Source organism: Camelus dromedarius, chromosome 16 (genome assembly GCF_036321535.1).
Source record: "Camelus dromedarius isolate mCamDro1 chromosome 16, mCamDro1.pat, whole genome shotgun sequence".
Taxonomy (NCBI): Eukaryota; Metazoa; Chordata; class Mammalia; order Artiodactyla; family Camelidae; genus Camelus; species Camelus dromedarius.
In genome coordinates, this window is record NC_087451.1 from 42,892,878 (window position 1) to 42,904,995 (window position 12,118).

The following is a 12,118-nucleotide window of genomic DNA, read 5'->3' on the forward strand; positions in this document are numbered from 1 at the left end:
TACTCTGGCAGGAGTCAGAGAGCTGAGCAGAGAGACGAGGCAGAAGGGGATGTCAGAGAGATTCCCAATGTGACAGACTTGATCAGCCATTGCTGGCTTTGAAGATGGAGGTAAGGGGTCATGAGCCTAAAAATGTGTGTGGCCTCTAGAAGCTAAGGATGACCTCTGGCTGACAGCCAGTGAAGAAATAAGATCTTAGTCTTAACGACTGCAAGGAACAATTCGGACGTGAAACGAGCTTGGAAACGGATTCATCCCTAGAGCCTCTAGGAAGGAACACAGCCCTGCTGGCACCCTTATTTTGGTCTTGTGCAACCTGAAACAGAGAAACCAGTTGAGCCAACTTGGACTTCTGGCCTACAGACCTGCGAGATAATAAATGGGTGTGGATTAAGCCACCAGATTTGTGACAATTTGTTATGGCAGCAATAGGAAACAAACAGCAGGTTTTGATGTCCCCTTAATAACCTGGGGAGGTAGTTACAGGGGAGGAGACTACAGTACAGTGAAAAGGCTCTGAGAAATTCTGCAGATCTAAGCCTTCGGAACAGTCATACTTGGTGGAAGTATTTGTTATCAAGTTTATTTGCAGGTGAAGAGCACAGCATTTACAAAACATATTTTGTACAATCAGGTCTTTACTGCCCTCACATCCTGGGGGCTAAGGAAGACCTAGTCCTTCCAACAGCTATCAACAGTCCTGGATAATGAGTTTATGAAAAACACTTTCTCTTCCTTCAGCAAACAAAATTATTTATGATGTTGTACAGCAATAGGGAGCAAAGGGAAAAACATTACCTCAAGGAAAGCAAACAGCTCTGTTCCTGGTGGGATCCGTCATCTTGCAGACATGAAATATTCATATCAGAGATCTTATATTTCAAGAGGAATGGGTTACATACTGGAACTACAATAATAAACATTTTATTTATTACTAATGGGGAATTAGAAGACTCTCTTTGGACACCAGGTCTTGAAAAGATTCTGCTGTTTCAGAGGACCTCAGTGCCAAGAAGTTCCTTAGAAATCCAGCAACTATAGCCCAGACATTTGGAGATCAGGGTCAGCAAGACTCCTCTCTCCCCTAATTAACCCTCAGATTTCATATTATATCCATTTCCTGCCTCTGGATTCTCTCTCCAGTGCTCCACCCCAATATCTGAGAGCTGCCCAAGGGCTGTTTTGATTTTAAGTCATGAAACAGATCCCCAAGTACTCGCTTCCACTGAAGGATCTGACTCTTAGCCTTTAAGAGCACAAGTTTTTGAGGAACAAATTTAGGGAAACCAGCCATTCTCCTGAGGCCAGCCACTCTGTGCCTCCAGCTCTAAGCCAACAGCCTCAGTAGAAGGAATAAGGCTGATAAATAATGAATCAGCACCTTGCTCAGTTGGTGGGGTTTAAATGGTTTTAAATTCTTTTAGGTGAAAAATCACCACAATTTTGTGCTCATGGCAGATTTCAAAGGGAGTCTTGAAGAAGAAAATCTTTAAGGGACCCTTGCATGGCCAGAAGTTCTTTTCAAACTGATGTACATAAAATATTTAGTAATCGGGGCTGTGGAAGGACTGAAGAGGAGTTCCCAGGGCCTGGAAAAAGGCCATTTCTTAAGCTCATTCTTGGGGTCCTGTGGAACAGGCTGTATCCTCTATACACATGGCTGGTTGGAATCAGCAGCAGCTGTGGGGGAGCTGGGGTATCAGGTAGGTGTCCAGCTCCTGGCACTGGTAGAGGGCTACGCTGTCCAATACCCACTCTCGGGTCACCACGGGCGCTTCACACATCTGCCCAATCACTGGGGACAGAGAACACAAACAGAGATTAGTGTCAGTTCATGTTTTCCCAGATCAGATTCTAGTCAATCTACTCCAGGGACCTAGTTGGATGAGTCCTTTTTTTTTTTTTTTTTCATTTTACAATGTTGTGTCAAATTCCAGTGTAGAGTACAATCTTTCAGTTATACGTGAACATATATATATTCATTGTCTGGATGAGTTCTTAAAATTACTCAGGTAGGAGCAAAACTGTTGATCTTAAGCAATGCTTCAGGCCATAGAACCTTACTCAGAAGTCTGAAGACTGACTGCTGCTGAAAGCCTACAGCCTCTGGCAACTTTATTAACACAAGCTCCAATCTGTTAAAGGAAAAGTCACCAGAGAGCAAAACAGCATTGCAATTCAATGATGTGAAAATATGTTTGCAGTATCTTGAGTGAAAAAGCAAAACATACAATAACCATGATCACATTTGTGTAAGATATATGTGTGTACATATATACACACATACGCCTGGAAGAATTTTCTGGTAATCATCTCCAAATGGTGGGATTACTCGGATTATTTCATTATGGCTGTGCTCATTTATATTTAAGTGATGAATATTCATATTTAACATCTCCATGGAAAGAGTTCATGTACTACTTTTATAATGCAAAATAAAGAATAAAGTTTTAAAAGGACATTTTAGCCATTCATTCACTAATTCAGCAAATATTTTGGGGGGGGGATTAGGTTTATTTTATTTGTTTATTTTAACGGAGGTACCGGGGATTGAACACAGGACCTTGTGCATGCTAAGCATGTGCTCTACCACTGAGCTACACCCTCCCTCAACAAATTTATTGAGCACCTAGGAAGTGCTGAGAGCTGTGTTAATCAAGCACTGAGTAACCTGTGGTGAACCAAACTCATCCCGCCTCATACGACACAGGCCTTCTGAAGCCCCACATGGGAGCACCATCCACTCTAGCTGACCTAAACAGGACATTAAGACCTATGATCACCACAGTAATCTGCACACTTAACCTGGGCCCTCTACCAGATACTCTTCTGGATGAAGGCTTACAGCAAGACTCACCATGGAAGCCACTGTCCTCTGTCCAGGCGTCCGGCTGCACGACCACAATTGAATGAGTACCCTGAATCCCCAGGAAGGAAACAGCATTGAGGGTATCAGAGCAGGACTTTTGGGACAGAAACTTCATTTCTTGATGGTTTACTGAAGAAGATTACTCTGGGGGCAACCAGACAAAGGAGGGGCACGTGGCAAAAAGGAAGGGTTAGCGAGAAAGCCTTCCCTTAGTCTGTTAAATACTTGTAGCTCTCAAGTCCTTACTTATCCCTTACAGATGGAGTCTTCTGGAATGGGTGTGTGGTCAGAGAAGGGTCAGGGTGAAAAAAGGCTTCTGAGACTACACTGGGGTTCTCATAGGGACTGGTGGGTGCCACCCTGCTCAATCACAGGACAGAATATTATGTCCTCCCCCTCTGACAAGGCACCAAACACTTACCTCACTGCGGGTGAATGATGAGGGCTCCTTCACCACAGAAGCCCCACAGAGGTGCACCATCCATTCTAGTTGATCTAAACAGGATATTCAGACCTAAAATAACCACAGTAATCTACACATTTTACCAGGTCCTCTACCCTCTACTCCTCTGGATGAAGTCTTACAGCAAGACTTCTTAATGGGAGAGTCCTTGTCTCTCTGCTCCAAAGGGACAAAAAGGCCTCCAAATACAATCTATTCTAGGGGTATGGATTTTAAGTCAATTTGCTACTAATAAGCTGCCTACTCTGGTTATCAGCCTCCATAAGGCCACTTGGTAGATAAGGTTTGATAGTCTCTCAAATGAAACACTTGGCGAGAAAAAAAAATCTAAGATCTAATTTCCATTAATTTGCTAAATTGCTGGCTAAGATACTGCAAAAAAATACCCACCCGCCATCCCTCCTTCCCCGCCTAATTTTGTGTTGGTAATTGATAATCACAGCCACTGAGAGCACCATACTCGGTGGTAATTACTGTAAATGTCAAGAGACGGGAAGATAAGTTATTCAGTCAAAAAAAAAAAAAAAAAAAGACAAGTCATCCTGGACAGAGACTCAGCATATCAGCGGGGAAAGGCTATATGTTGGACTGGAATCAAATCACTTGGGGGAAGAAAAATTAGAAGAGATTGTAGAAATGTTCCACTTGCACCTGGAAAACCAGCAGAACTGACCACTGGGTTGCTGCTGGGCCCTTTTGGGTGCTCTTTTCCATCAGCCCATTTCTGGGGATGGCTGAGGTGCTCCTGTTTGGCTGAGTGAACTGAGGTCAACTGACTCACCTCCAATATGACACCAGCTAGAGATGCTGGTTTTCGTTATACCAAAGTACAAAAACACTGAGAAAGCTGAGTGGCACGTGGAAATTTCATAAAAATCCAATCAATAACCAATAAAGAAGACAGAAGCAGCATTACTTTGCCAGGCTCACTTTCTGCCGCTCATCTGTCCCCGCCCAGATGCCAAGGCCATCTTCTGGGGAGAAAGAGGACCTGATCCTTGGGCAGAGGTGGGCACAGAGGAGAAGGTGAGCAGCTTTTGTTTTGAAAAGAACAAACCAAATCTATACACACACACAGGGCCTCAGTGCCATAGAACTCCAGAACTAAGCCCCACAGCAGTCCTAAACATTACATCACATTCAATGTCAAATTTAATTAGAAGATGTTCATCAAGAGTCTTCCCCTGCTCTGGGCCTATGTGGGGCCCCAGGCCCACAGGGCTTATGTAGCTGCTGTATTTTCGTCTCTGTATCAAATGAAGATGGTTTAGGAAGAGCAGAATTCTTTCTTGGCATTTACAAACCCAGAAGGTATCCTCTCCCTTACTTACTATTTCCCCCCTTTCTTAGACCAAAGGGCAGTAAGAGCAGTTCTACCCAATCAAGGACAGAGCATACTGTCTAGATCCTGACTCTTCACTGCCTTCTAGCTCTGGAAAAGGGGCACAGGGCTAGTTTTTTGCCATAGGGGTAATATTTAGATACAGGTTTGCCTGACGGGTGGTAGAGAAATAGAATAATGGCTAGAATATCGCACCCATTTGAGGAACCCCCATAAGATGATGTCTCCCATAACACCCTATGATGTGGGGGAAGGCTGGGGCTGGACTTGGCAGTTCTCCCAATCTCTTACCTGTGGGCATGTTGGTAAAGGGTCCATAGCAACAGATTTCTAGGCCTTTAAAGATCTGGGAGAAGACAAGGACAGAGGGAAAGAAACACTAGTTATAAAAGATACGGGTTTTATAAAAAGCAATATAGAGACGCTCAAAAATGAAGAGCTTTTCTTTTCTTTACCACCTGATAATTTCTGCTGCTACTTCCCAGAGAGAATCAGCCCTATGTCTAGAACACTGGTGGGTTTTAGAGCCTTTTTTCAAGTGTGTATATAGTTGATCTACTCTGCAGTCATTCTTTGTCATTCAAGGGCTGAGCATCCCACACTGCCACCAATCAGGCCCAGGTTCTTCCCTGATGATCTCTGCAGGTGACCTCACTTCTTGTTAGAGACGAGAAGAAAAAAACTAGTCCTTCATTATGTTTAATATATTTTATGTTTAATAAAAGGCTTAGATGGCAAGACATTACAGCTATCAGCTGAAGTCTGATGTTTATCCAGACTTGATACATCACTACTCACACGTCCTAATTGGCACAGAGGTCTATGTTTATTTTACGTGCACATGTTCCTTTTCTTCTGCTCCCCAAACATCTGTTCCTGCCTTCACACTGCTCTACAAATGGCCTCTGCTCCTTCAGGCAACCCATGTCATTTTTAATCTGGAAGTGAAGCCTGGTTCTGCCCCTCCTTGCTGAGCTGACTGCCTAGTTTCCAAGAGGCACAGATCACACCATACCTCGTAGGTACCTCTTCCACTTACAGTGCTTGATACACTGTCCAAAAGAACTTTCTGTGATGGTGGCAATGTTCTGTTTACTTTAATAAGGTGGCCATGAGTCACCTGCAGCTATTGAGCACTTGAAATGTGGTCAGGGTTACAATGAGGAACTAAACTTCCTATTTTATTTAATTTTAGTTAATCAAATTTAAATAGCCTCATGTGGCTGGGGCTACTCTGTTGGACAGGCAAATTCTACACATACTTTGGCACAGGTTCTTAGGGAAAGACTTGGGTATCATTTAAAGGAAGAAATCTAATTTGTGTCAGTTGGCTGGATATATACCATTTTTTATGTATACATTAACTATTTATATAAAGGTTTGCACATAACTTTTGTTCTCTTAAAACCATTCCACTAAAATGAAAATTGTCTAGGCCTAGAAATCACCTCATTTTTTTTTTGTTATTTTTTTCCCAGGGGGAAGGTAATTAGGTTTATTACTATTATTATTTTTTCAGAGGAGGTACTAGGGATTGAACCCAGGACCTCATGCATGCTAAGCATGTGCCCTACCACTAGAGCTATACCCTCCCCCCAATTTTTTTTTTCTTAGAATTTTTTTTTTTTAATGGAGGTACTGGGGATTGAACCGAGGACCTATGCATGCGAAGCACACACACTACCACTGAGCTATATCCCCACCCCTCATCTCAGTTCAAATAAGAGACTGAAGTAGAGAAAAATCAAGAATCTGAAAACACATGATGGCCTTTTACGAAATGCTCACTCCTCCCATTTCAACCTCAGCCAGAGGAATAAGGAGAGCAGGACAAGTCTGTTTCTGTCGTGAGTGACACCTCCGTCTGTGCCATTCTCACTATCTGTATGAATAAACTACATCCCTAACCTGTTGACAGGACCTAGATGCTCATAATGCTAAATGTTCTTCCCAGGCAGCCAGCTGGAGCCAAATGTTGCCATGAAAAGCACAAAAGATTAGGAATTTTTACATCCAGGCTGACACTCACTGATGAGGATATCTAGTTATGAGAAACGAAGTCTGAAGTTTCACCTCTACAAATACATTTCTCTTTCACAGGAGAACACTATGTGACACTTGGTGTCTTCAGAATGACACTACTTTGACCAGGCACTTTCCATCACTGCCATGTCAAATGTAAGAATAACCCCCAGACGCTTGAATTTCCTTTCAAGGAGGGAGGAATCTGGTGCTGATCCTGCCTTGCATCCAGTGGACTAAAAACAAATGGCTGGCTCCCACAGAGCTCCCCTGGGGTGCAGGCAGAAGCAGAAACATGGCCACTCTTCTTGGCATCTGGAAGTTACTTGATAGGCTCAGAGGGTGAGAGTGGACTGACCCCAAGAGTTTAGAGTTCCAGGGCTTGATTTGTGATTATCTCCCAAAGCAGTTTTCCTTAGATAATCACCTCTATTGGTTCTCTCTCAAGTGCTATAAAGGGACAGGAGGTGCTCCGTATGGGGATGTTCTTCAGTGCCCAGAGGTGTACACTTGAAAAAGGAAGAAATGCAGACCAGGAGCATACGCACCTAGTCAGTGACCAGAGAGAGGCCAGCTCAGGTCTGACAGGCAAGTGTGAAATCTTGCCTGGAACTCTCCCTGAGAGAATGGTACAATTTTGGCTACATCACCTGCTACAGTATGATCTGGGGAAGAAAGCCACTGAATCTTCCTGGACCTCTAGTCCTTCATTTGTAAAGTTGTTAGAATAATTGATTTTTCTCTTCTGTGAAACCTTCTATAATTTTTCAAGAAACTATGAGATCAGATTTTGGAGGTACTGCCTGAGTTCAACTTCCAGCTGTGTGTGAGCTTGGGCAATGTACTCAACCTCTTTGAGTCTTAATTTTCTCATCTATAAAATGGGTGTAATTACTGTCCACATCTCATAGGGTTGCTGTAAAGTTTTTAATTAGTTAAAATATGGTTGAGTGTTGGGAGCAGTCCCTGGCATATAGCTAACATTATATAGATGTTACCTGTTGATTACTAGCACTTCTCTTCTATGCTCCCACAGACACCACAGGTACACCCTCCTCACAGCACTTACCACACTGCTTTAGAGAAAGACATCACCATGAAGTAGAAAGAGCAAAGGTTTTAGATTCACAACTGTTTCAAATCCCAGCTCTGTCACTTAACAGCTAAGATTTGCACCCTAGAACGGAATCCAAATTACATAACTTATCTAAACCTCTAAGTTCCAGCGTTCATAAAACAGATAAATCAGTTGGGTCACTGGCTTACTGTATCCGACAAGTTCCACATCCACAGATTCAACCAACTGCTGATGGAAAATATTTCAGGGGAAAAAAAAAACCCCCAAATTCTAGAAAGTTCCAAAAAACAAAACTTGAATTTGCTTTTTGGCAATGACTTACACATCATTTACATTGTATTAGGTCTTATAAGTAATCTAGAGTTGATTTAAACCATTTGGAAAGGTGTTATATGTAAACGCTACACCATTTTATAAAAGGGACTTGAGCACCCCTGGGTTCTGGTATCTGCAGAGGGTCCTGATACTAATCACCCCAAGAATACTGAGGAATGACTATACTTATTTACCCTGTTGGGCTGGAAGAACTAAAAAAGAGCCTATATGAAGGCACCTTGTTGGTGCTCTAGCAGTGAGGCCCCTTACAAGATGAATGAGACCATCTCCACGAAAGGGGCCGGAATGCACGGCGGCGGGTGGGTTCTTCTCAACATGGGGGAGGAGGGCTTTACCTTTCTGTCCTGGGATTCTCTTGCTCGCTTTGGACCTTGGTGGTTTCTTCCATTGACAACATCTCCTCTGACTTCAAAGTCATGCTGAAAGAAACCAAGCCCAAACCACAGGGATCAGAGAAACAGAAGTCTCCTTCATTGGAAGCAGAGCAGGTATGTCATATTAAAGGAATAAAGTATTGCCAGGAACTTTTGAAACCCTCACCCCTACAAAAAACCATTCTTTTTGGTGGCCTGAAAGAAATGACCAGCATCTCAGCTGCTGAAATCAATTCATTGAAGCAAATTTTTGTGGGAAGAAACTAACAATTGGCTTTTCACCTCACTGGGACTTAATGTATTTTAATTTTCAACATCTATCTCCTCTCAAAACATTCACTTAGCATTTAGATTAAACTGCTAATACTCTGCTGTTATAAAGATAACTGGGGAATTCCTGATCTCTTAAATCAATGTGTATTACCATCTAAAGAAATAAGGGCTTCTCAGATTTTCATTGAGAGATTTACAGTTAATGAAACCAATACGATAAAATACAAATTTAATACACTGAAGAAAGTTAGAGGCTTTTCATAATCACTATTTTGACTGGCCACAGATGACAGAATAAAGAATAATAGGATTGGGGAAGGTTAGAGGTTTTGGGAGAATCTGGGGGAAGAATGCTTAGAAACAATTCTTACTGAAACTCAAGATTGTAGGGAAGACCACAATCTGAGTTGTTGCCAAGAGTATTGTGAAGAAAAATAAAATTATGAGTATAACCACAGGCTGTTATTAGGGGGGAAAAAACCCTTAATATTTCCTAGTCACTTGAATGAGAAGAGTCTAGTGATAAATATGTCATCTATTTGACAATGACCCTCAAATTTATAGTCCTGATTGTACCCCAGTGCCCACTAACTTCTACATTGATGTCTAATATATCCCCAATCCACGCATCTAAAACAGCTCTTGATTCTACTCCTGCCTCCCACTCCTCCCCTTCTCCCATGTCTTCCTTATCTAATTAATATCACTAAGATCCACTCCATTGTTCAGGCCAAAAATCTAAGTATTACTCCCTCAATTCCTCTTTATCTCATCCTCCAATTTAACCCATTAGTAAATCCTATCTCCAAACATATCTCAAACCAAACTCTTCTTACCATTTCCAAGCCTCCAATTACCCTATGGATAAAATTCAAATTCCTTACCCCACGACTTACACCAAATCTTACCTGATCTGGCCCTTGTCTATGACTTTCTCCAACTTATTGTCTAACCTCTGCTCCCTACACATGATTCACCAATTACTCCTCTCCAGCTACGCTGGCCTGTTTTTCTTTAAGAAACCAAGCTCATTCCTATCTTAAGACCCTTATGTTTGATGCTCCACTGCCCGTGACATTTGTTCCCTACATTTTTCAAGTCCAATTCTTTCTTGTCTTTTAGGTCTCAGTTCAAGCTTTTCAAAACCCTTCCCTGGTCTCCTAACTAGTCAACCTCTATCCCTAGTCAACTGCTAATCTATTTTTCTGTATTTCTTCATAGTATTTGTTAGTATCTTAAATGCATCTTTATTTATTACATATCTCCCCTCAAGAGAACATGAATCCCACCAGAGCAGGGATCTATCAGTCTTGTTTACTGATAGATCCCTGGTGCCCAGCACATAGTAGGCTCCCAATAATATGTCACTGAATGAAAGTTAAAACTAACAAAATGTCATTTAATTAATCATGAATATGCTGAATAGTGCATAATAGTTTAAAACTGCTTTCGCTAATTTTATTTTGCCTGATCTGTTGTCACCAGCAGCACTTAGATGGCTGTTCTAAAATTATTCCTCCTCCCACGCTCTCTTATTTACCTCTCACTGTTCTCAGTATCATAAAGAGTAACATCTCTTTGAAGGAATCAGATTTCTAAACAGATACATTTGCATATTAATATGAAGGATTTTTCTTCAACAGTGAACAATGAGTTTTCTACAAAGACATATGCATTCTACATACAAAGATTTAGGTGGACCTGTTTCTTGTGCTTATGAATCTTTTCTCGCTACTTTATAAATTCCTTTGCCTTCCTTTGAGGAAAGGATTGTGCCTACTGAAACTTAAACGAGTGAGAACACAGAATTTCCTAGTTTGCACGGCATAACTCTTGATGGTCCACATCGTCAAGGAAAATCTTTAAAAGTAGTGCAAGGAAGGAAGCAGATAAATTTTTGGTGACTTTGTGACTCAATGGTACCAGTCCTTCTGCTTAGTTTGTAACATCAAGTACTTACCTCATCCAGCATCTTTCTTTCTTTAATAGACTGGGTCACCCCTAAAGAGATCACAGAAAAGGTCACACAAGAGCAGAAGAACACCTTTCACAGAGGTGGATGGTGAAGTGATCCACATAAGAGTGTGGGAGAAATGACACTGAACAGAGGGCCTCTCTCTACAAAGCCACAGCTCCTTAAGAGATTTCCTTTTGGAGACATGGGTGATGCTTAATTTAAACATTATTAAAGTGCCTGCTGCACATGGATTTCTGCCTACAATTAAATAAATCCTTAGTTCATATGCTAACATTGTCAGGAGCAGATTAGGTCCTATTAGTTATAAAAAGAAATCCATTTCTCCCAACATCACCAGCTAATCTGAACAAAAAGCTACGCATTAAAGATAAAGCTAGTTTACTGTTACCATTAAAGACCTTTTGGTAATTTAGATTCAGCATCAGCAAAAACATCAGGTGTTAAAATGTTAGGTGTCAAAATGCAATTCTGAGGTGTTAAAGGGAAGAGGGGAGAAATTATACGGTACTCACAAAAATAGCTAACTACCCATTTTCCTCCTGCAATTCCCAGAAAATATTTCAGGGTCCGTTCACACACAAACTCAGCGTCTGCAGAATGGAAAACATCCAAAAGGATTAGCAGAAGTTGAAAACAAGATCAGGAAGTGCTGTTGTAAAAAGCTAAAGAGCCCCAGTTCCTTATGCTATTTGAGATCAATCTGGATTAATGATTCCAACACCTTGGGTGATAGACTGAGAGGTTGGAAGCACCCCGTAATTGTAACCAGCAGGTGTGGATCTTTGGAAGCCTAGAAAAGGCTGATATGAAGTTGAGACCACAGGAAATGTCTGCGCTATCTTCTGGATGCCAAGGCCAGCTAAAGATGTCTGTCATTGTGCTTAAGGAATTACCCATGTTCATAGTATTGATACATGTGAACGGGGAAGATCTGCTTTACTGGATGACAATAAGTGAAAGAAGAAAACAGTATTGTTGAAATCCTAAATATGAAATGTCAATGTAAGTGATGATTTCTCACCCCCAGAACTTCTACCTGGGGATTCCTAACCCCCAATTCCTAATTCCCCTGAGAGGGACAGAAAAATACAGTCTTTTCATAGCTTTACTCTTTTCAACATAAGTATTACAGAAAACAGTAGCTGAAGAATCACTTTGGCTGCTCATTTCTTAGTGTTTTGAAGGCCCTTCTGAAGAGCTAAGCAAACTCAAGAAGGAACACTAAGGTTTAAACAGGAGAAATGTATTTGACTAAATCCTAAACACAGCAGGCCATCTGCCAGTGGTAGCAACAGTAGCAATTCTCCCTAACAGAATTCTTCACAAATTTTAAAAAGCTTTTTTCTTTCTTCACAATTTTAAAAGCTTTTTGTTTAACTGCAG

At 41.5% G+C, this 12,118-nt stretch overlaps 1 protein-coding gene across 9 annotated transcripts in view; it reads right to left on the reverse strand.

Annotated features, from left to right (window-relative positions):
* Nucleotides 1–557: 557 nt before the first annotated feature.
* The window catches only part of BRCA1 (BRCA1 DNA repair associated), a 53,332-nt gene continuing 41,771 nt past the window's right edge, over nt 558–12,118 (reverse strand). For all 9 annotated transcript variants that reach the window (XM_064495752.1, XM_031468706.2, XM_031468703.2 and 6 more), the window contains 7 exons: nt 11,248–11,325; nt 10,718–10,758; nt 8,446–8,529; nt 4,966–5,020; nt 3,291–3,364; nt 2,858–2,918; nt 558–1,795 (listed from right to left, as the gene is read on the reverse strand). In XM_064495752.1, the coding sequence (XP_064351822.1) occupies nt 1,671–1,795; nt 2,858–2,918; nt 3,291–3,364; nt 4,966–5,020; nt 8,446–8,529; nt 10,718–10,758; nt 11,248–11,325 (518 nt within the window). In that variant the 3' untranslated portion in view covers nt 558–1,670. The remainder of the gene's footprint in view (nt 1,796–2,857; nt 2,919–3,290; nt 3,365–4,965; nt 5,021–8,445; nt 8,530–10,717; nt 10,759–11,247; nt 11,326–12,118) is intronic.